The sequence below is a fragment of the Tauraco erythrolophus genome, chromosome 16 (assembly GCF_009769465.1).
Source record: "Tauraco erythrolophus isolate bTauEry1 chromosome 16, bTauEry1.pri, whole genome shotgun sequence".
Lineage (NCBI taxonomy): Eukaryota > Metazoa > Chordata > Aves > Musophagiformes > Musophagidae > Tauraco > Tauraco erythrolophus.
Window position 1 is genome coordinate 1,814,972 of NC_141480.1, and position 22,780 is coordinate 1,837,751.

At 37.9% G+C, this 22,780-nt stretch overlaps 1 protein-coding gene across 1 annotated transcript; it reads right to left on the bottom strand.

The window, feature by feature from the left end:
- On the bottom strand, positions 1-22,564 carry RAD50 (RAD50 double strand break repair protein). Its single transcript, XM_009980796.2, has 25 exons — positions 22,393-22,564; positions 21,908-21,991; positions 21,512-21,663; positions 20,564-20,749; positions 20,186-20,390; positions 19,602-19,730; positions 18,663-18,828; positions 17,609-17,802; positions 16,916-17,122; positions 15,402-15,584; positions 15,040-15,197; positions 14,044-14,219; positions 12,878-13,115; positions 11,347-11,536; positions 10,304-10,430; positions 9,872-10,065; positions 9,464-9,574; positions 8,795-8,887; positions 8,601-8,714; positions 7,705-7,832; positions 6,674-6,898; positions 3,943-4,028; positions 3,397-3,539; positions 561-694; positions 1-205 (listed from the first exon to the last, which is right to left on the bottom strand). Exons 1-25 carry the CDS (start codon positions 22,519-22,521, stop codon positions 19-21), a joined length of 3,939 nt encoding a protein of 1,312 aa, XP_009979098.2. The 5' UTR covers positions 22,522-22,564; the 3' UTR covers positions 1-18.
- Positions 22,565-22,780: the final 216 nt, after the last annotated feature.

Sequence of the window (22,780 nt, forward strand, 5' to 3'; positions counted from 1 at the left end):
ACGTAATTACGTGAAATTCTAATGAACGTACGAGCCTAGGGAGCTGACACTGCATTTCATGATCTCAGAGCACTGGTCAATGTTCTTCTTTATCCTGTAGAACGTTTCCACGTATTCAGAACGGCCCAGAAGTTCAACAAAATCTTCATCATGAGTTATCACCAGAAGCTGAAAGTTACGCTGCTGTGAGCGGCTTTTTATTATCCTACAAAGAGACATTTTTTAGTCTGTAGTTATCTAAATCACATTCTAGTTTTAGAAAACTTGTAAACACATACATAATAATAAATATTTAACTATTGATAATGAATGACAAGAACCATCAAGCAATCTAATGCTGATGAGCAACTCTTTATATCCACATAAACCCCCCTCAAATTATTTAAGAAATACTTTTTCTTTTCCAGATAAAGGAGAGGGAATCTGTAACTACTGCTTTGCGTGGATATTTGCAGACGCCACCAAAGTTATGCCAGCTTAAAATATAATTCACTTCTGCTGACTACTATTAACATTTGAAAAATACCCATCTTTAAGCTTCACAAGAAGAGATCACTTACTCCACCAGGGCATGTGCCAGGGACTCGATGTTTTCTCGATCAAGATTAGTAGTGGGCTCATCCAGTGCCAGTATGCCACAGTTGAGACAGAATGTTTCTGCCAGAGCAAGACGAATAATAAGGGAAGCAAGCACCTGAGGGGGGAAAAAAAGAAACCAACATCAAAATCTCACTCTTCAAAGTGTTTCCAGAGGAACCACATGTAACAGGCTGTTTTCAATGCCACTACAGTGACTAAAGTTCACGTAACAAGGTGCTGATAGCTCACAAAATGACAACAACTAATCAGTTGCTGAAAAACTACATTCAAGTTTGAACTGAAAGGTCCATTCTACAAAGTACTGTTGAAAAACATCAGAGAAGTCAAGTACTCAAAATTCAGGAGACACTGGAGGTAAGGATTCCAATCCGAGGCAAAGATGCTACGACGTTGCTGTCTGCATGACCCCTACACTCTGCTGAAGCCCCACCGACCGCAGCAGGGACGGTGGAAATCCGTACGTGCGTCGCTCAGTTTGAGTCACCAAACTCCTGACTACTTCACTAAAACTGACGCCAGCAGGATTTACCACCTTGCATGTCAGTTTTCTATTAACATGCCTAATCATATTATTATTAGATCTCCTGAACTAGTGAAAATGACGGAACACTCAACGGAAACTGTGCTGCCGAAAATACTTTCCAATTATCACGACTGCTGGCATCACAGTTCATGATCAAAGAGGAATTCTCAGAATATAAGCTAAGAAACTGTGAACAAGTTTCACTCTCATTTACATAGGACTCTAACGTAACATCCTAGACTACTTTAGGAGCAGACATATTTTTTGCCTTTACTGCTGTTTTATAAGAAGATTCGGATTTCCCCCAAAATTAGTATGGAATTTTCAAAACCAAGTTCACATCTACACTCAGGTGCGCATTAATTTGACAGCGTTTTTCATATTCAAGCAACAATACAGAATTCAACTTCTCACAAAGTACCATCCTTTCACGGTCCTATTGCTGTATTCACTTTAAAATATCGTGTATCATTTTGTTATATTCCTTGATTTCATGTTCTACTACTGCCTGTGCCACCTGGTCGTGAAAAAGGCCTGGCTGCCAGTGAAACTCTGCTGGAGTAAGCAATACAGTGGGAATTGCTGCTCTGGAGGGATGAAGTAAGCAGTTTGTTACTTTGGATAATGGCGATTAATAATAATAATGGCGATAATGTACTCTTCCAGTACCTCAAGGGGGCCTACAGGAAAGATGGGGAGAGGCTGTTCAGGAGGGCCTGTTGTGATAGGACAAGGGGTAATGGTTTTAAAATAGAGGGAGGTAGATTCAGGTTGGATATTAGGAAAAAATTTTTTACCATGAGAGTTGTAGAACACTGGAACAGGTTGCCCAGAGAGGTGGTGGATGCTCCATCCCTGGAGATGTTCAAGGCCAGGTTGGATGAGGCCCTGAGCAACCTGATCTAGTTGGAGATATCCCTGTTCCTTGCAGGGGGGTTGGACTAGATGACCTTTGAAGGTCCCTTCCAGCCCTAACCATTCTATGATTCTATGATTCTCCCTCAACATCAGAGATCAAAATCCACTGCCATCACAGCCTTTTAATCACAGAATCATAATAGAACGGTTTGGATTTGAAGGGACCTCAACGATCATCTAGTTCCAACCCCCCTGCCATGGACAGGGACACCCTCCACTACACCAGGTTGCCCAAAGCCTCATCCAACCTGGCCTTGAACACTTCCAGGGATGGGGCAGCCACAACTTCTCTGGGCAACCTGTTCCAGTACCTCACCACCCTCAATGTAAAGAATTTCTTTCTTATATCTAACCTAAATCTGCCCTCTTTCAGTTTAAATCCGTTGCCCCTTGTCCTATCACTACACACCCTTGTAAAAAGTCCCTCTCCAGCTTTCCTGTAGCCCCTTTAGGTACTGGAAGGTGCAATAAGATCACCCCGCAGCCTTCTCTTCTCCAGGCTGAACAGCCCCAACTCTCTCAGCCCGTCGTCAGCTATTGCAGAGGAAAGGGAGGCAGAAAACTGCAGCTCCCACTGCAGAAGAGGAAGAAGAACGTGTCTCTCTCATCCAGTTGCAGTGTCCTCGAGCTAGGCTGTCACTGGCACCTTGCACAGCCAGCCTTCAGTGCTCGGCAGAGCTCTCCAGCTCTTCTGTTTACAGTGCAGCAGGCACAAAGGATGGGCAGAAAGTTCCAGCAGGGAAGAAATAAGAGCAGCCCTGGCTGCGCTTTTGTCCGTTTCTACTATCTCTGCTTTTAGGAAGATTGTTTGTTCTGGTGGAAATGGTTCACCTAAAGAAGATGCAGAGTTTCCCACTGTGATACTGCACGTAGCTTTGGTTGCCCAAACTGCATATCCAACATGCCAAGTGTCACACAGCTACAAGTATTGTGTGGTTTTTTTTTTTTTCCATACCTCAGCTCTTTCAAAAAAACCAAAACACCCACAAAAAAAACCCAGTACAGATGGTGATTTTGGAGGCAGACGAACAAGGCTGGTTCTTTTCTCTTGATGAGGAATATTTTAGATGCTCTGTCATAACATAAAAGACAGGTGGAAATAACAACTCTCAAGACAACCAAGGGCCAGCCCTCAGGAAGGAAAAAATACAGGAGCAAGTCAATAAACCTAAAGCTATGGGAACCTTGGTGGTAGCTAGCAAGAGACTGGGAAGATTTGAGTTTGAGGAGAGAGGGAAATGGAGTTGGAGCCACCTCTTCTTCAGGGTCACTTCAGGAGGTGTTGCTCTCTTGCAGTCACCCGAGGCAGTTTTCAGAATCCTCTTTATTGAGTATTAAAAATAAAATGCTGTTACCTTTTGCCCAGCGCTGCATCTTCCTCGCATATCCAGTGCTGTATCCCCCTTGATCATTACTACTCTGTAATTGTAACTTCTTCTTTTATCAGAGGCTGAGACGTTCTCATCTGCGTCAGAACGAATTTCTATATATTCAATATCTGAAAATGGGAAGGAGATAGCTTTTACATTATCAAAAATCTTTAAAAATATCGTAAGATTAACAGCAGCTGAGAGGTATAATATGCAGTAACCACGAAAATTGAACTCCCACTAATAGATATATCTTTGAAATTATTTTTTCCAAAATTGAAGGAATGAACTCGTGCAGTTCCCCTGTCTCAAGGAAACTTTACCTTTGGAAAACATGGAAAAGGGAAAATTAACTCTAGTAAGTTAATGTGTAATAAAAAGATTATAGTGGTGAACAACAGATGTAACCTTTAGAATGGAACTATATCCCAATCTGGATTTTCAATATTTTGAACAAACACTTTTCTGTATGCTCTGCTCAGTATCAAACGGATACACATGGGCAAAACTAAAAAAAAAAAAATTACATACCTTGTCCTCTGTAGGTGCTTCGCCAAAGGTCACGAATTATTTTGTTGATTTCTTCCATCTTCATGCTATGAAATGTCATTATTGCTCTAAAGAACAGCAACAAAACATAAATTGTTATAGGTGCAACCATGGACTGCTATGGACTACAGGAGCTGTACGGCAGGCAGAAGCTCCCTTTCCATTCCCTAAATGCTTTTACTAAAAATATAGTAAGTACTACTTCATTTTGAATGCAGTGGTATCTAAAGACTAACCACACTCTATTGCATAAATTCATAATTTTCAATTTCATTTCCCTGATTAATATATCAGCATGACTGTAGTTCAATAATAGATGATTCCTTATAAAAGCATTCAAGAAAGGACAGGATGCTAACTTGGCTTTTTTAAAAAAAAAGTGCTCCATAGTGAAGAAAAAAAAACTTGCTCAATTTATGCCAATGTCTTCTTTCAAAAAAATACAGTAGAAATAAAATATACTTCTGAAATGGCCTTTTACACATAGTTTTCCCACCTCCCCTCTTACAGGAATTATTTCCATCTGTTCTGGGGAATACTGAAGTATCAAGTCTGATAGGACTTCTTAAGTGTGAAGACAGTGCTTTCAACTATTTACTTAAACCCAAGAATGCATTCCTCATCAGTATTTATCATAAACCTCTAAATATTTAGTCAATAAAGATCATCTGATAGCGTAGATCACCCAAAATGTTGGTTTTCCCAGCTACAGACACAGCTTTCAATCTCTGGCCATTAGAGTTAACATTTCGTCTCACCGATTTTTCAGATGATTACCAATAAGTGATGCTTATCTATTTTTCTTGAAATTACAAGACTGATTTCCTGTTTTGCCTTAAACAGAAACAATAGATGATTTGATACCACACAAAAAGATTCTGAATTCTAAAAGGGAAATTCTTGGAGTGCATTTCCATTTAAGCTGAAAGGGAAGAATTACGCATGCTCTGAACAATTTAAATCTTCACAAAATAAATTTTGGAATAGCATACCTTTTGGTATTAAACATATTTAGTTCATCATTAAAACTGTGTAAAACAGGGTTCCTCTAGACCACTGTGTGTAATAATGGTCGAGATCTGTCTACTCAACTGGGATAGTTCTCAGCTATTTAGTTTCTCTTCTTGACCATTATGCTGCACTTTCAACCACATCAGTGTTTTTCTGTGCTCCTTTTTCCAGCACTACTTGTCCCTTTTTAATACAGGGGACCAAAATTCCATACTATGTTCAAGACACAGGTGTATTGTGAATTTATAGTGGCCAAAACGTGTCTCTTCTCTTTCTCTTTTCTGTTCCTAATACTCAATTTATCTTTCTATCACTGAGCACGTTTCATATTTCCTGAAACATACCCACTGATTCCAAGACCCTTCCCCGTTGTCCCATCAAGTTGCAATAGCTCATTGCAATTCCATCATTATAATGGAACATACTGGGTTTTTTAGGGAGCCATATGTTTTACTCTGTATCTGTTTACAAATTTTGAGATGCTATTTTTGGCCAGTCAGTCCAACACTGGAAAACAAGCTTCCAGAGAAAGCAGAAACAATCCCAAAGTTTACTATGCTTTCCATCAAATGCAAGACAAGCTTCTTTTGATCCTGCCTTCTCTAACATAAGCACACAACCACCCACACTAGAAAAGGGAAAAAAAACACCTCTATACTGTATATTCTTTAATGAAAACACAATTGTTTACCTGAGAAGATGATCATGGGGAACAAGAAATCTACCTGGCATACCTTATTCATGTGAAGATACGACCAGGAGATGCTAAAACATACTGCTACGGAAACGGAAGCAGCATGAGAGACTATGCAAGAAAGATCCGGGTTAATAACGAAGGATTTAAACACAGATTTCACCTTCCCTAAGCTCCTACTTAAGTACGAGTTATCTCAAAGAGTTTTTGAGATAACACGTGAGACAGACTTGTAAGAAACTTTCTTTTAAGAAAATAAGACTTTCCTCTACTTCCCTCAAAACCAAAACCCACCAAAATCACAGGAAGGAAGGAAAACCACCAGCAATTTTGGGAGACACACTTACAAAAGCTTCCTAAAAATGCCTTCAAGTGGGAAAAAAAGCTACAGAGGAATAGGGACAGAGGAACAGCCTGGGCTCCACTAGCTTTTCCATGTGTTTGCATATGAAACCCAAAGCTGAATGTGTTAATTGTCTGGATGTTCTCTCACCACCACGGGCAACACAGCAGCAGATTATTTCAGACCAAGAGTGGGTGATGGGTGGGTTCACTCACTATTATCTCTCTCGAATTGTTGCTTTGCAAATAGGAGCCCCAACACGTGCAACCATAACTCAAAAAGGGTCCTACAGAGAATTCGGAATAAAATTATCATCACTGGACTTACCTATGACTATATTAAACTACAATTATTACCATCAATGCATTTACTGTATGTACATTATATACATTACCTTAAGAATTTCCTACATCCCACCAACCCTGCGGAGTTTGCAGTATAATTTCATTAATTTACTTAAGAAGGGGTACCTTGTTACGTTATCTTAATATTTAAATGCCTGATTTTACAAAGAGAAATAATTATATATCTCAAATAATTTGTATCAATTTACTATTTCTGAATTTCCAACAAAGTGTGGAATTGCAAGCTGCTTTTGCATCAAGGTTATCAACAGTAATAAAGTCTAAACCAGTTCAGAATGACCCACATATGACAATACTTACTTGTCAAGAGCCTTGTAATAAAGGTCCAGATCTTTGTTCACCAGCTCTGTTGTTCTCATAACAATCATCATCTCCCTGTACTTTTCCTCTGCATCTTTGAACTGTGACTCTCGAAGTTCCTTTTTAAACCGAACAATCTCTTCCTCAAATCCACGCTGTCGGCCCAGAGCAACATGGTGGTTTCTTTTCAGAGATTCTATTTTCTCCTCTAAATTTTTTTTTTCACTGTGAAACCATAATTGACATACAAGTCTTTTTTATTTAGTGTTTCATAATTTTTTAATCAGGGTTCTAATTTTGAGTTTCTGTTAGAAGTAGCTCATTATATTGTATCTATAAAGTCTGTAGCAGCTAAAATTATAGAACTAGTGTGACTGAAATGAAGACATTATTGAAATAAAAATATTTTTAAGAACACACTTAAACCACTCTTCTGGGTGAGAGAAGCAAGTTATCAAGTTTGAATGCCAAAGTGCTGTATGTTGAAACATATAAAATAATTAATTTCAAAGGTGGCATTAAATTAGGATACTGAGCACAATAAGATGAATTAATTGGGTAACCTCTAGACAGCTAAATAAACAGTTCACCCATAAGAACCAGTATAGGGCTAATTTCTTTTCAAAGTGTTTATTATCTAAGCAATTAATATTAATCTACTGAAATAAATAATTTGCTGCTGAGACCTAAGTGAGCAGACTGGAAATAAAACCTAAATGTTCTTATCCAGAGACATGAATTGTTTTTTAAATGAGAATTTAAATACTGAAAGTCATTAAAAAATGGATTAGACTGGAACATGTATGGGCACACGTGCACATTTATGTATTGCTAGCTAGAAGCACTACATAATTTCACCAACTCATTTATTTTGTTGTCGTGGGGATATTATGCCAACGTTAGTTTGAAGGAGGAAGCGGTACACATGAATGGAGAGAAAGGTGGGCCAGGAAGCACACTAAAACACAGTGAATCCAGATATTCAGTGAATTTTTGTCCAAAACATGCCGTTCTGTTTTGAAGATGCTTACTTTTTCATTTGTGGGACTTTCATTTCTCCCATCTCCTTTGCAAGTTGTTTTATATCGTCTTCAACTTCTTTTAGCTCTTCATTCCGTTTCCTCAAAGTCAGATTATCCTCCAGCCACCTTTCCTGTATCTAGCTCCACAGAAAGCAAAAAGTTGTACCTCATTTACAAAGTATGAGTTCTGCACAACTCTAAACCATGCTGCAAGCATAAAATAATTGACAACGACAAAAATTAGCACATTTCTTGTGCTAGAAATACGGTATAAAGGACATCAACAGTATTATTTCGCATTCCAATTTCAAATAATACTTACAATATTTATTGTCACAGGCGAACACAAGAGCTATCCTGTGTGCAAATACTAATCAATGTTTCAAACGGGGCAAGTAATTTAGGATGAGATTTAACAAAGTCCCCCATTTCAGTTCTGCAAGTTAGACAGTTAAGAGGTGGGATAGAATGGGAAAAGACACATCTTTCCTATAAAGAATGTAAACAGTACTTGAAATGCATGCACTAGAATTTAAGTACATGACAAAATCTGGAGTAACTAGCAATTTTTGGTACCTGCAATTTGGTACCTTACTTCAGAAGGCAGGTATTCTCCATGCAAATGTGCTTTTGAAAATGTTGGCTATTAACCCAACAGACTTATCCCTTTTGGAAATACCACAAAATGATAGTTCGAGATGAAAGTTTTTTAAAATGCATCTACTTTTGCATATACAGATCTCATTTTCAGCCTACTGCAGGCATAGCAGCTATTCTAACAAGTGATTAAGCACATCAGCAGAAGACAAACTTTACAGCACTAACAGACGTAGGCAGATTTAAACCAAAGCCAGAAATTATGTCAACTATGCAAAATATATTTTACTGTAAAACAGTACATCTACCTTTTGAGTGTCAATATCTTGTCGAATCATTTCCATCTCTTTACTTATCTTTTCCTTCTGTCTCTCACAGGCAGATAACTGAGAATTCACTTCATCAAGTTCACACTCCTTTTGCTAAAGACATAAAATGATATACGATTTAAATGCAGAAGTGCTTTTAACATCAAATTTTTATTGACTGTTTTTTGGGTTACCTTTTTATAGTCTTCTTTTCCTTGTTGAATATAGTTCTCGATTTCTTTCATGTACTTGTTTATATCTTTAACTTTCTCTTTTATACCATTCATCTGCAGGGAAAAGATTTCAAATGAAACACAGTCTTATGCCCAAGAGCTGATACGCTCCGTATCAAAGATTAGGTACTGGATAACACTATTGTCAAACTACAGTTCCTTATCATAGCTCCCTTCGATTTACCAATAAAGCCTTCAGCTTTTGAAGTTCAGATGCTCCTCAATACCATGGAAATGTTTTCCCAAACAAGTGGTAGATCAATCATTTGTGCTTACCCAAGAGGGCCACTTCACCTGAGAAAACTGACTTTGTGTCCTGGCAAGGACAGGTGACAGTCACCCTTGCTATTCCTCTTACATCTATTAGGAAGGGCTTTTAAACACCATTAGTTACTAAATATTGCCAAAAGTTCCTACGAGCCTTTTGACAAGACTGCCAAAGGTTAATTACAACTGACTTTATCTCCTGTCTTGGTTATGTTTCTCCTCTTCCCTAAAAGTTGCACCAATCTGAAGCATTCACTAAAGTCACTGCTGTTTCCTCAAAGCGAACTCATGACCATGGCCTCCATCCATGTCTGAAAAACAACATATAATCCTACCTCCCAGCTAGGTCAAAAGCAAACAAACCTTCTCTTGTGTTTCCTTACTACTTGCAGTCCTTTTATTCATTAGATCCTCCTTCTCCTGCTGCAGTTTTTCTAAAGTTGCATCCAAAGGAGACACCTGTTCTTTTGCTTCCTAAAAAGCAGTCGGAGAAAGTAAGCTTTATTTTCTCATTCTGTTAAAGATCAACAATTTTTCACGTGGAAAAAGAAGTCATGTGGTTTCTTTTTTTTTATGTGAGTGGGAAAAAAGATGTGAAAACATGTATTAGTAAGTTCTGGAAATTCCCAAAGATATGCAATAGCAGCACACAACAAACATTTTAAAATATATCTTATTTGCTGGGATTACAGACAATGCTAAATATAACAAGATTATTATTTCTTCCCGGGACAACAAAGCTAAGGGTTAATAATTAAGAGTATTTCCTACCTTGATCTCTCTGCATAAGGATTGAACCTCAGTGGTTAATTCCACTGTTTGTTCCTCCAGTTGTCGACGACGCTGCATGCTGCTGGAAATCTGAAGTTTCTCTGCCTTAAGCTCATTAACTGTACTCTTTAGCTGCTGAATCTGATTCTGCTGGTCTTGCTTGAGTTTTTGATTTAACTCAATTTTACCAGTAACTGCAGTTGAAAACAAACACAGAGTGAAACAGTCAATCCGTTATTAAAAACGCTTATTGTCTTCCTTATGAAAATTTAACTCTAAATTAAGCTACTATGACCCCAAAAAGCCACAACAACAAACTATTAGAATACAGTTATTTCAGAATGTAAAATAAGTAAACTAAAACTATAACGGCAGGAAGTTTGAAACATTATTTTCAACATAAAAATTAAATATTGGTTTTGTATGACCTACCTGTATCCCACAAGTGTTTTTTCTCTTGCTTTTCTTGGCTTACTTGTAGAACAGTTCTACTTAAATCGACCCCTAGCAGCTTAGCCTCCTGCTGAGCAATTTTTCGTTCAAAATCCCTAATATCAGCCTGAAAGTGTCAGCACAAGGAAAAATACTATTATTACTGTATTAGTGTTTAACAACGTATTTTTTATCTTTGGCACACAAGAACAAGCTTGGGGCTTGAGGCACACATGACTCCAGACCTTCAAATTTATCTCCTCTGCTGGGAGCAATACCACATCATTAGCAGTAAGGTTATGTCAGCCCAGAGGCTGCTAGAAACTGGAATTCCTAACTGTGAGAGGAAATCAGCCAATACAGATGGATAGGATTTTGACATCCCCAGGCTGAGTCAGAACAGTTACATGTGCTACTTGTCCCCTCAACAACAGAACTGTTGGAGTCTCAGGAGCTGCTGCCATCTCCCACCCGTGAAACGCTCTCAGTCCTTTGCCTGGCCCCAGGTTCTCTACCTAACCATCCCTCTCATGGTTCTCAGCTGAGCAAAGATTTTGTGTTGGGAATAAGGCAGGAAGACTGTTCAGAACAGTCTCCAACACCAGAATAATAAAAGTGTAGGATATCTATTCCACTTAGATTCAGATGGCACAGAAGAAGGAAGCATATCTGACAAGATTTCAGAGAGCACACAGAGTAGATGCTGAGAAAACACTAAAGCATAAAGACTACGAGGACTGGAAAACACTGGTGTACTTGTGTTCGTACTCAAGTTCTGGATTACGCCTCTTTTCACAGTGACTACAGCACAGAATTGAATCGGAACTCAAGGGGCTCTGGGGTCCTCAAAAGAAAAAATAATTCCATAAAATTTCAAGTTTTATCAGTGCCAAGATGACCTATGTTATGCTGTCTTTTAAAGTATTGTTACTTTGCTTGAAAACTCTTGAGATCTCAAAGTTTTTTTCGTATTATTGAGTAACTACGTATTTAAATGCTAGCAAGTTTTAATTTATAGATTAAAAGAAATTACCAAAGCATACCTGGTACCTTTCCATTAGTGTTATGTCCTGTAAACGTGCCTTGGCACCCTCCTCCTCGGACAAAGCTGCCCGCAAGGCTGTTTCCTGTTCTTCTATCTCCCCCTTCAGGGCTGTTAAATCCCTGTTGGCATTCTGGATCTTGTTCCTCAAGTCCGGTATGTCCCTGTCTTGCAGTTCAACTACAGTTCGCCTTAAATAAAACACGAATCCATAAAATTTCCTTTGTCAAAAACAGCAGCATAAATTCAAGACATTTAAGATCGCAAAATCTATGATATGATTTAATAGAAGATGACTAAATTTACCCAAAACAGTATCCCTTTAACCTTTCCCATGTTTGATTAAGCTTGTGTTATATACCCACCTAAGGTAATGCATCCCTCATTTTAGACAGGTGAGGGGAAAAAAAAAGGCAAAAAGCAAACAAATCTCTCTGTTTTTTTTAACTTAATTAATTAGGGTCTAAATTCACTGTACAAGAGTGCCCTCTTGTGAAGGAAAGGTCTATCTTCTAACATAAATTCTCCAAATTCCCTCAAACCGACTGTCTGCAGATTTCTTGAGACCAGAGCCTCTTCACCTACTGGCAAGAAACCTGTGTACTCCTACTTTAAATGCTGTTCATACGTCAAGAAGAAAACCAACAGGGCTCTGACAAAAACTCTTCAGGGCTAGTGTTAGTTGTTTACGTTTTGGAAGGAGACAACAGGAAAAGAGGCAACAACAAAACAGCCTGTCTAGTATCTTCATGGCTTTAAAAGTACAGACAAATTTGGTCTGGAAATTGGAAAATACTGTAGGCACCCTTTCTGAATTTGTTAATACTACCTACACTTTGTATTATCTTGCAAGCTAAAAAAACCCCAAACAACAAACCACAACATAAAAAGTTTTTTTTAAATAACTAGAAAAAAGGGAAAAGTTCAGTCCAATCTAACATGGTTTATCAGTTATCAGAGATGCATTCCCAAATGGTGGAATTGCACATGACTGAACCTCAAGGAAACATAAATGGCATTAGGAATCCACTACAAAATCCAGAGATGCCATTCTAGGACATCATAATTCGTACAAAATGGTTGGCAACAAAAACTACTGTTAAAGGAGATACAAATAAAGATATTATTAAAGGGTGTATAACATAGATTCAGTTCCCATTCTGTCTATACAACTTCTGTTTCAGCATTTTTAAGGAACATATTTAAGGTGACATGATATGAAAACATTTCAGTAACAACAAAACCAGACTATTTTAAATTACAATGATAAAAAACAAGGAGGGGAACTGTGCCTGTAGAGTGAAAATAATCTGTACAAAAGTAAGTATATAACCACGTTTTCTGCCTCACTCTCAAGGGAAGCCCCAAAGGACCAGAAATATCAAAAATACAAACCAGTTTAATATTAAAGTCCAAATGAGCAGAGAACAAATGCCAGTAAAATATCTGTATCGACAATGAAATTTCTGAATGAATTAACAAGCATTTGAAAGAAAACAGCTTGCAACAATACAGTTTGCTAAGTACTTTACCTAAGTGGTTTCAGACTCATCATTTCATCACGTTTTTTCTCTTTTCTTTTAAGCTCGGACTCAGTTGACTTCAGTTTGTCTGGAGCAAGACGCAGCTTAGACTGCAGATCGCTAATCACATCTTGCAGCTCGGCCTCTGTTTGAAAAACTCTTTGACAAACTGGACAGCACGACTGGTTCTCCTCTGTCAGTTGTGTAATGAACTGGGAATAAACTGCAGTGGCTCCAGCAAGCACAGCTGGTTTAAAAAGAAACAAAAAACACCAACAGTGCAAAATCAGATCTAAACTAGGTATGTATTTACCAGAAATAAGACAAAATTATAAGATGCAAAATCACAAAGACTGGAAACTGAAATAGCCCTGAGTGCCCTGGTCTGAATTCAATGCTGCCCTTGTCACAGAATCCCAGAATGTCAGGGATTGGAAGGGACCTCAAAGGATCATCTAGTCCAATCCTCCTGCTGGAGCAGGACCACCTAGATCAGATCACACCACAACGCGTACAGGTGGGTTTGGAACATCTCCAGAGAAGGAGACTCCACAACCTCTCTGGGCAGCCTGTTCCAGTGTTCTGTTACCCTTACTGGGAAGAAGTTCTTCCTCATGTTTAAGCGGGACCTCCTATGTTCCAGCTTATGTCCATTTCCCCTTGTCGTATCATTGGATGCCACTGAGAACCGGCAGGTTGCCCCAGATCACCTCCTGAAGTCCTCCTCAACCTGAGCCCATGAGTCTCTCTCATTAAACCCTGCCCAACCCTCTGTAACAGTGGAAGGGAGTACTTCCTTCAGAAATTACTTTCTCTCAGCTAGTACTAGGTCCTCTGGGCCAAACCCCCGGCAAACAGCTGGTTCTGTACTTGTCCTCCCACCCGCCAGACCCAGGCACTCCAACATTTCCTTAGAACAGTAAGCCAAAGCAGATCCTTCAATTACACACAGTAACAGAATTAACTGAAAGAATTAAAACAACCAATCCTGCTTAAGTGTAGAACAGAAATAGCAGTAAAGAAAAGGAAAATTTGTTAAAAAATAGCAAGATTCAGTAATTATGTCCCTGAAGTCAGTTTCTGTGCTGACCGTTTGTCCTGCACACGCAAAAGACCATCTCAATATCTGTGGCTTATGTTTAAAAGAAGTTTTAGGGAAAAAAGGATAAATTTACCTCGCTGTTTGGAACTTTTTTCGATTTCATCTTGAAGTTTGTTCAGATCACTGTCAAAATCTTGGCTTCCACAAACATCAAAAAGTTTTGCTTCATGAAGGGACAACTGCTCCTCTTTTTTTCTTAGCTCATTGCTGACGTAAGTTCTGTGATACTCTACTGATGCCAGTCGTTTGCTGAAACATCAATGCATAAACTCTTTTATTATAAATAAAGATTTCAAACTGTTTAATCAAAAACAAGAACATGGGAAGTTAATCTGAAAGGGATATTGCAGAGTCATTCACCAGTTCTTTAATGATTTTTCAGGAAACCCATAGCATCAATTTTTTATTAATCTAAGTACAGTAGAAAGTGTTTCATTTTAATTCCCTTTTGTTTTCTAGATGCTTACTGATGAGAAACTAATTTCTAACAACGAAGCCATACAAAACGTTATAGAACAATACAGTATCAACCTTCTTCTCCTACAGCAATTATTGCTTATGAGATATTATTGAACCCCTTCAGCAAACAATGCTAGCATCCTTCTACTCATGTTCCATACTTTTGAATCATGCAATATTCTTACACTTAAAATCCTGGGGTTTTTGTTTTGTGGAAGTTTAACATGTCTCATTGCATAGTGTGCTGATGTTACCTACTCTTTCTAACAAAGTTTTATACAATCAAATGAAATCAGGAACAGGTAATCACACATAAACTCATGATATAGTCACTAAGCACTCTGCGACTTGTAAGGAAGACCAGCAGTTTCCATTCCCAAGCACATTCATTCAGCTAGGATTAGTACAAACAATTAAGCAAAATATTGTTCCAGATCATCCTAACTGCTTTTAGTGCTGCCTTTGACATACTATGAATGTCATGATTTTATTAACTAACACGAAATATATAAACAATAATTAACAAGTATGCTAAGCATATTAAACCTTCCAATATTTAAATTCATAATTACACAAATACTTATGGAGACATAATCAAACTAATACCTACTTAAGGTCAGCAAGATTATCCCTTGTCTGATTAATCTTTCTATTTTTAAGATGAAGCCAGTCTTCAAGTTGTTTTTTATTCGGAAAGTATCCCAACAGTGATGTCAGTTCATCCGAATGTCTTGATTTTGCTTTTCTAATCTGCTCTTCTTTGTCCGCCTGGGGAAACGAAGCATTTTACATTAATTTTTTCATACCTTCAAGTTTATGTCACTCAATGTGTTCATGGAGTTAACAGCTTCTACAAAACCAGACAGATGCTTTACTTATGATTGTTGATAAACACCTGGAAAATACACAAATCTTGAAGGGACTGTATTAATTTCATGTCCCTCTCTTATGAGATGATGATAGAAAAATTACTTTGTCTTTCTTCAGCATCTCCATTTGGGTAATTGTCATGGTATGTAGATTCAACTGTTCCATCTCTTGATCCAACTTCCTAAGAGCTTTGTCCAGGTTTATTTTCTCATTTTGCAGAGTTTGTACTTCCAGTTCGAGTGTTTCTACATTGCTGTGCCTCTCAGCCTTCTCCAGCTCATGTTCCTAAACGAAAAATGAAATCCCAGAAGACTTAAATAATTACACTAATCAATGAAGTCCTAACTAAAGGAAACAGGAGAAAGCTCTTAAGCTATCCAGAGGCAGTGTCATTAGCTGTTACAGGAATACACTTACAAGGTTTATAGAGAATACATGAAAAAGGACAAAGGCTGTGATGTCAGCATGGGAAAAGCAAAGAAGATACTGGATGCACTGCTCTGAAATGTGGCACTGCCCCAGGTTACTCATGCTTTCACCATAAGCCAAACCCACACGATCACACTCATATTGTATCAGGTTTGCGTGCCAAGGTTTTGGTAGCAGGGGGCTACAGAGGTGGCTTCTGTGAGAAGCTGCTAGAAGCTTCCCCTATGTCTGACAGAGCCAGTTGGCTCCGAGATGGCCAAGCCAAGCCCATCAGCGCCGGGGGGAGAAGGTAGAAAAATGAGGAGTAAAGTTGAGCCCAGGAAGAAGGGAGGAGTAGGGAGATGGTGTTTTAAGATTCGGTTTTATTTCTCATTATCCTACTCTGATTTGATTGGCAATAAATTAAATGAATTTCCCCCAAGTCGACTCTGTTTGGCCCATGATGGTAACTGGTGAGTGATCCCTCCCTGTCCTTATCTTCACCCACGAGCCTTTTGGCATGTTTTCTCCTCCCTGTCCAGCTGAGGAGAGAAGCGATCGAATGGCTTTGGTGGGCACCTGCTGTCCCGTCAGGGTCAACCCACCACTCATATGTAGTTTGATTCTCTGTATTTTAGCATCTACTGCACATTAAATTTGGAATTATCCTTGTGAGGAGGCTAGAAGAGATGCTGTCTACCACTGAATTCATACACTGCTAACAAACATAAAATACTTGGCCACAAAGGCAAAACCAGCTGTTCAGCTGGGACACAGAATGCTTGTAACTTTACAATACTCCACGGGATAAAACGCTTATAACCAACTAGCCCATCTCACAGACAAGTTTACCTGGAAAAATGTAGGTAGTGCAGCACTTTAGGTCGTATTTTTCTGGCCTAATAATTTAAGACTGACTAATCTTGTGATGTCACCAGGCTATTATAAATAGGCTATTACCCTATTTATAACTCACCAAGCAGAAGCTGTATATTCTATGCATGCACGGTACAAAAACAAAGTAGTGAATAGTCCCTGTCCCAAAGGACACACCATCTAAACAGATAAAGCACAGAAAGGGTATTAAAAGGGAAAAAATGCAGCAGATGGAGTAAACATCAAGGGAGCTTTTTTGTTATTTTTTTTAATGATAAAGTCAAAAGCTTTCACTTCAAACTTCTATAAATTTTTCAATTACATTAACTTACTGTCTTGACAATCTCCTGATCCAACTCCAGAATTCTGTCTGAAAACCCCTCCAACTGCTGCAATTCTTGTTTTACATTCTTCAGCTCAACTTGTTTCCTATTTTGAATGTCTGATTTCAGGTCAATGGTTCTTTCTAATCCAGTTTTCTTGTCTCTTATTTCATCTATCTGGTTTTGTTTCATTGCTTCTTTTCGTGCAAATTCTCTCTGAAAGAAGTCAGCAATAATATACTCATTTTTTCATAGGAAAACAACATTTAAAAGCACTTCTTCGCACTAGCTTGCAAATATTCACTGCTGTAATATAAGACATTGTAATACTTAACCAGAATTTGTCAAAAATTTTCTGCTGAAATGTTTCAACAGGAAAATGCAGATGCATCATACCGGTAGCATCCTGAGAGCAACTCCATTTTGAAGATGACCTCAACAAAAAGTTACTTGTCAGCAATCGACCTGCATGAGAGGGCTGCTGAGAAAAACCTACGTGAAGAACTGCCTGTTCAATAGCTTTGGCAATTCAGGTCACTGGACGTCCAAAAATAATTTTCATGGAAAGATTCAGGCAACCCATAATAAAGAATGCTAGAAGAAAAAAAAAAGGGCTTCTCCCAGCACCATGAAGACACATATGGACCAGTAACACACTAGTAGCCGACACTATCTGCACTACTAAACCAACAAAATTCTTACCATCAAATGATTTGCAGCTTCTGCATCTCTTTCCTGTCTCTCCTTCAACAACCTGTGAAAACTGGTAATGTGCCTTTCATTAAAAGGTGCCCTCTCAAAACCATCTAACTCCAGCTGTGCTGCCAAAGACTGAATTAATGAATCCCTCGTTGTGATGTGTTCTTGGTGACGATCCGCTTGCAGTTGAAGACGACCTTCACAAAAAGAAAACGTGACATAAATGCTCAAAAACTGAGGCAGAGGATACATTTAGGATTCAGTTAGTGGCAGCTATTTTCTTAAGGTCTTTGAAACAGAAGTATTTTTAAACAACACAAAAAGCTCCAGAGTAAAATCAAGGTGTAGCTTGAGGGATTGCTATTTCAGATAACTAAATTTTTGTTAATTAAATAAATTAGGAATTTAAAAGAAAGTGTCTTAAAACACTAAAAATATTGTTCTGATAAATACAAACAGACAAAATATTTTATGTAAGCATGTATTTTGTGTCTCAACTACTACAGCTTTACTGAAATTCCCACAGTCCCTCTAAAAGATAACACATGATCTATGAAAGAATATCATCCTAAAGCCCTCTGACTAGCCCCCACCTGAGACACAGCATGCCAAGCATTCAGCTTTCACATTTTTCTTGGTTAAAACACACTTATACAACCATATCTGGTTAGCAGGCACTTTCACCATCTAAAGAAAGCACAAACTCAGATTGTGAAAGCATCCGTGTTGTGATCTGCTGAGCTGACATTGCTCTATGCCACCATAAATTAACTGTTTTGAATGTTTTCATAAAAAAGGGTCCGTTTAAGAACAAAAGTACTACGTGTTGTAATTATACCTTGAAAGAACAAGTGCACATTAGAAACTCCAGGAGAAGAATGCTAAGACCTTGTTCACCTATGAGAGTCTCATGTCATACAGTGCACTGACCTCAAACTCATACACATTTTAGTGGTTTTGTCCAGTTCAAATCCCTTCAATTCTTATCAGTAGTTCCATTTCAGACCTTAACTACACTAAAAAATAAATACAAAGTCATAGATGAAGTCTAAAATACCTCGTTCAATAAGTAGTTCGGATTTCTCACTGTTAAATCTCTGGCATTCTTTAGTGGCTCTATCTAATTCACGTTTACAGTCTGATAATCTCTTCTCCTTCTCCTTCACTGTTCTCTGGTGGTTCTGGTATCTATCCCTTAGTTGTTCATCTGTTCCTTGGAAAACCTGTACACCAAATACAATGCAGACTAAAGTTAGCTTTTTAACCAAATTTATAAGCCAATTAACGACGTTTTGAAAAAGTACAGTTTTCACCGTAACAGAATTCAAGAAATAAAAGACAAACATCTCCCATATGGAATATCTATACTAAGATGTAGATGAAGAAAAATGGAATATGCTACAAGCAAAACTGGAAAAAGAAAACCTATTCTTCTTAGGCTGATAAAATAAATGAATCTAAGTTTTACCACTAAAGAATTTCTTTCCGTTTGTCAAAATACTTTTAAATGCCTTGGCACAATCACAACAGAAGACTGACAATTATTTCTGATTTTAAGAGAAAGATAAAAAAAGTCTCCAGGGAGATGAACAATATTAACATCAGGAGACGTCCCGTACTGGTTAAAACAAGTGCTGGCTGTCATTAACATACAGTGAGAGGTAGATATTTTCAAGTGACACACCACAGAGCATCATTACCAGTAATTATCACTTTTATGAAAACTTTTGTCTATATTTGCCTTCCTGCCAAGCTAGTCTACGGTGGGGGGAAAAGTTACAAAAAGGAATTTCACCCAAATTACACAGAAACTAATGCAGCTTTATCGAGCCATTATTTGCAATATCTGATAACATCAAGCGAGCTACGTGGGCTATGAAAATGTTCTTCTTCAACATCTGCTGCATAATACAATATACACTTAGTCCACCAGGGAGCAGAAGACAGACTGCTTCATCAGCAGGAAAGGATGGCAGCACAGAATTTAAAAGGCAACCTTTTCCATCTTCTGTTGCAAATCTTGATTATCTTTCTCCATCTGCCTCCTCCTGCTCTCCAGGGCTTTTATGTCGTTGTCTAGCCTCATGACTTTTACAAGATTCTGTTCAACTGCTGCCAGAGAACTCTGCAAAGGAAAGAATGTTCTAAGTGAAGTATCTCCTCAGCTTAAGAATCCCATAATCAACTGTTCTATACAACAGAATTAGAGTCTAAGTGTAAAACCTTCAGCTTTATAGTATTTTTTAAAAATCGGGGGTTTAAGTTTTAGTTTAGTTTTTGGTTTAGTTACAGTTTATAATAGTTTTAGTTACCAGCTAAATTGAGAGATTTTAAATTAGGCTACAAAAATTTCACAAACTATGTTCTTAGACCTCCAATGATTGTTTACAGATTAGACCAGCATCGGCCAGGTTTGTTGAGGTATGCTTGATTTTGCTTCAGAGCAGAGGATCAGGTGACACAACATAAAGTGTAAGATTTTAATCAAGAAATTCGTCCAGCTTTCACATTTTTCTGTGTTCTTTAGTACTTATCTACTGTTTTGTATGAACATCTTAATGTAATTGTCATGCAAATCACCTTTAAAGGATCAAGTTGACTCTCAATAGATTTTACATTCTCCTTCGAAGCAGCCAGTTGAGCCTCTGTATTGTTAAGATGATCCTGGATTTCCTGTGCTTTTTCTTTATTCTGTTTTAGGTATTTCAGTTCTGTCTGACATTCTTTTACTTTCAAGCTTTGCTTCAGTCGTACCTGACGGAGAGTTTCGAGTGCTTTAATATACCTTTAAAGAAAATAAAATTTCAGATCCCATTGGCAATATAGCAATACAAATCTACGAAACCATGCCTTAGACATTTTTTTAATTAATGCCTACATTTTTAGAGAATACATTTTTTACTTAGTTTTTAGTTAATTACAAAGAGAACTTTAACTACAAAGAGTAAAGAGAAAAACCTTGTTGCTGAAAAGATCTCATCAAATTTTTGTTTCAGGGCCTTCCCTTCACTTAATGGCCAGTTGGATTCTTCTTGGTGACAGAAAATGACATTGTTAATCACTGATTTGGAAACACCAAGGGCGCTGATCATCTCTCGATCGATTTCTGCACACTTGGAACTCAGGCTGACCTTCTCGCCATGCCTATGTAGCACAGATAAAGAAAACCCACAAAGCACTTAGTAGCAAACTCTTGTAAAAGTAAACTGCATTTTTAACAGTTTAATCTCATTGTAATGTACTGATTCAAAAACTTAAGGAGTAACAATTTTTAAGTATATAATTACCGTGTTCAGCATATGCACTTAACACTGACCAGGTTGGATGAGGCTTAAAGCTATCTGGTCTAGTGGAAGGTGTCCCTGCCCATGGCAGGGGGGGCTGGAACTAGATTATCTTGAAGGTCCCTTCCAACCCAAACCATTCTACGATTCTATGATTTGTAGTCAAGACTACTACACATTTTAAAACAGCAGAACCACGAGAGGGAGCAAAAAACGATCTTGAATGACATTAACACATTTCTTAAATAGTGGACTGAAAATGAAAATCTGAAACTGAAAATGGTTCTAAAGGAAGTAAAGCCTGCATACTCCACACAACGTTACTTTCAAACCATATCAGTAGCAATACCATCTTCAAATAAATGCAAGTTAATAGATGTAAGTAGTTCTTAAAGTAGTGGCTATCAAATGTAGGATTTTTGAATCCACAAATAGATAAAGTGATGCAACTGCATAGCTTTAATCTAAGAGCACTGGTAGCTAACTCAAGGAATACATTTATGAAGTTTTCTCTTGTCTTATACACAAAAACATACAAAACCCGAATTGTCTTATACATAAAACCATACAAAACCCGAATCAATCTTCACGCCAAAGTAAGAAAAAAAACTTGACAACTTACTTTGTTCTAGTAATGACACCTTCGAGTGTTTTAAATTCTGTTTTCTTGCCTTTCTGGGTACAGACCATGGATCGCTGCACAGCTACAAGCTCTCCATTTACATCGCGAAACTGTAATCGAATCTGAGCTCTAACATCTGTTTCATTTGCAACCTTTAGTAGAAACAAAAAAAAACTCAATAAGGGAAATTCTTCTCAACATCCAAATGAATACGTGCCTTCCCAGCTGTGGGTCATGTTCTAATCTCCCCCAGCTCTCTGTTTTTTTCTGAAACCATACAGTCAGCTCGTGCCTGCCTAGAACTGGAGCATCCCTGTTCTCATCACAACCCTGAGTGCAGTCAAGTACTTTATTTAGGAGTAAACACACATTAAATCTAGTAAAAATGACTTTTACCTTTGGATCGTGAACAAAGGAGTTTCCTTTGGTGCCAGGAGGAAAATCTCCAGTGGATATATATTTAAGACATTCAATGATAGTCTAAAAAAAACCAGAAATAAGTATATAGTTATAATGGCAACTTGGAGAGATGGACTACAAACAAAATGGACTACAGGCAAAACACAAAACAGCCCAAATATTTACAAGTTAAATATGTGAGGAGAGAGAAATAAGAAATAACATTTTCTTTTTTTGAGTATTATGAGAATACAGTACTTTGCAAAACTGATTTTAATGAGGATCTGGATCAATTTCCTATGAAAAATATCAACCAGTGCTCTGCAAAATCCAGGAGTGAAAGCAGATCTCTAATAACTCTAAACAACAGTGAGTGAACAGCAAGATGCTTTCAATATTATTACTTTTCAGTAGAGATTACTCATACTTTGAGGCCTTTCAGAGCTATTTACAGTTCAAAACCAACATATAGTCAGCCTTACCGTTTTTCCTGCACCATTTGGTCCCACCAAAATAGTCAATGGATTAAAGAAAGTGATAACTTGTTTGTCTTTATCCTCTACCCCAAAGCTCCTCACTCCGAGGATACTCATTTTCTCAATCTTTGACATTTCTGCAGAACCTCTTCTCTTCCAACGTCAGAAGGGCAAATGTTATAAATCCTGTGAAAATCCAGAAGGCAAAAATCACAGCGTATCAGAAAGCTGACAACATGCCTATACGAGCACAAAATATTACGAAAACCTTTAAAAGCACGGCTCTTCAGTTGTGGCTCAAGGTACAGAACGCACAAAGGCAAAACTCTCGTTTGTTTTAAACCGAGAAGCTCATCAACCTGAAGTTTACACAAGTGCCATCCTATTTATCACC

What these genes read in the sequence shown, in the direction of transcription:
- RAD50 (XM_009980796.2), bottom strand. Translation starts at nt 22,521, where the DNA reads ATGTCAAAGATTGAGAAAATGAGTATCCTCGGAGTGAGGAGCTTTGGG. An exon ending in TGCAACAGAAGATGGAAAAG is followed by an intron (nt 18,829 to 19,601) that starts GTTGCCTTTTAA and finishes TTTGGTGTACAG; the next exon opens with GTTTTCCAAGGAACAGATGA. An exon ending in GTAAGGAAACACAAGAGAAG is followed by an intron (nt 8,888 to 9,463) that starts GTTTGTTTGCTT and finishes TTTTCCCTGCAG; the next exon opens with ATGAATGGTATAAAAGAGAA.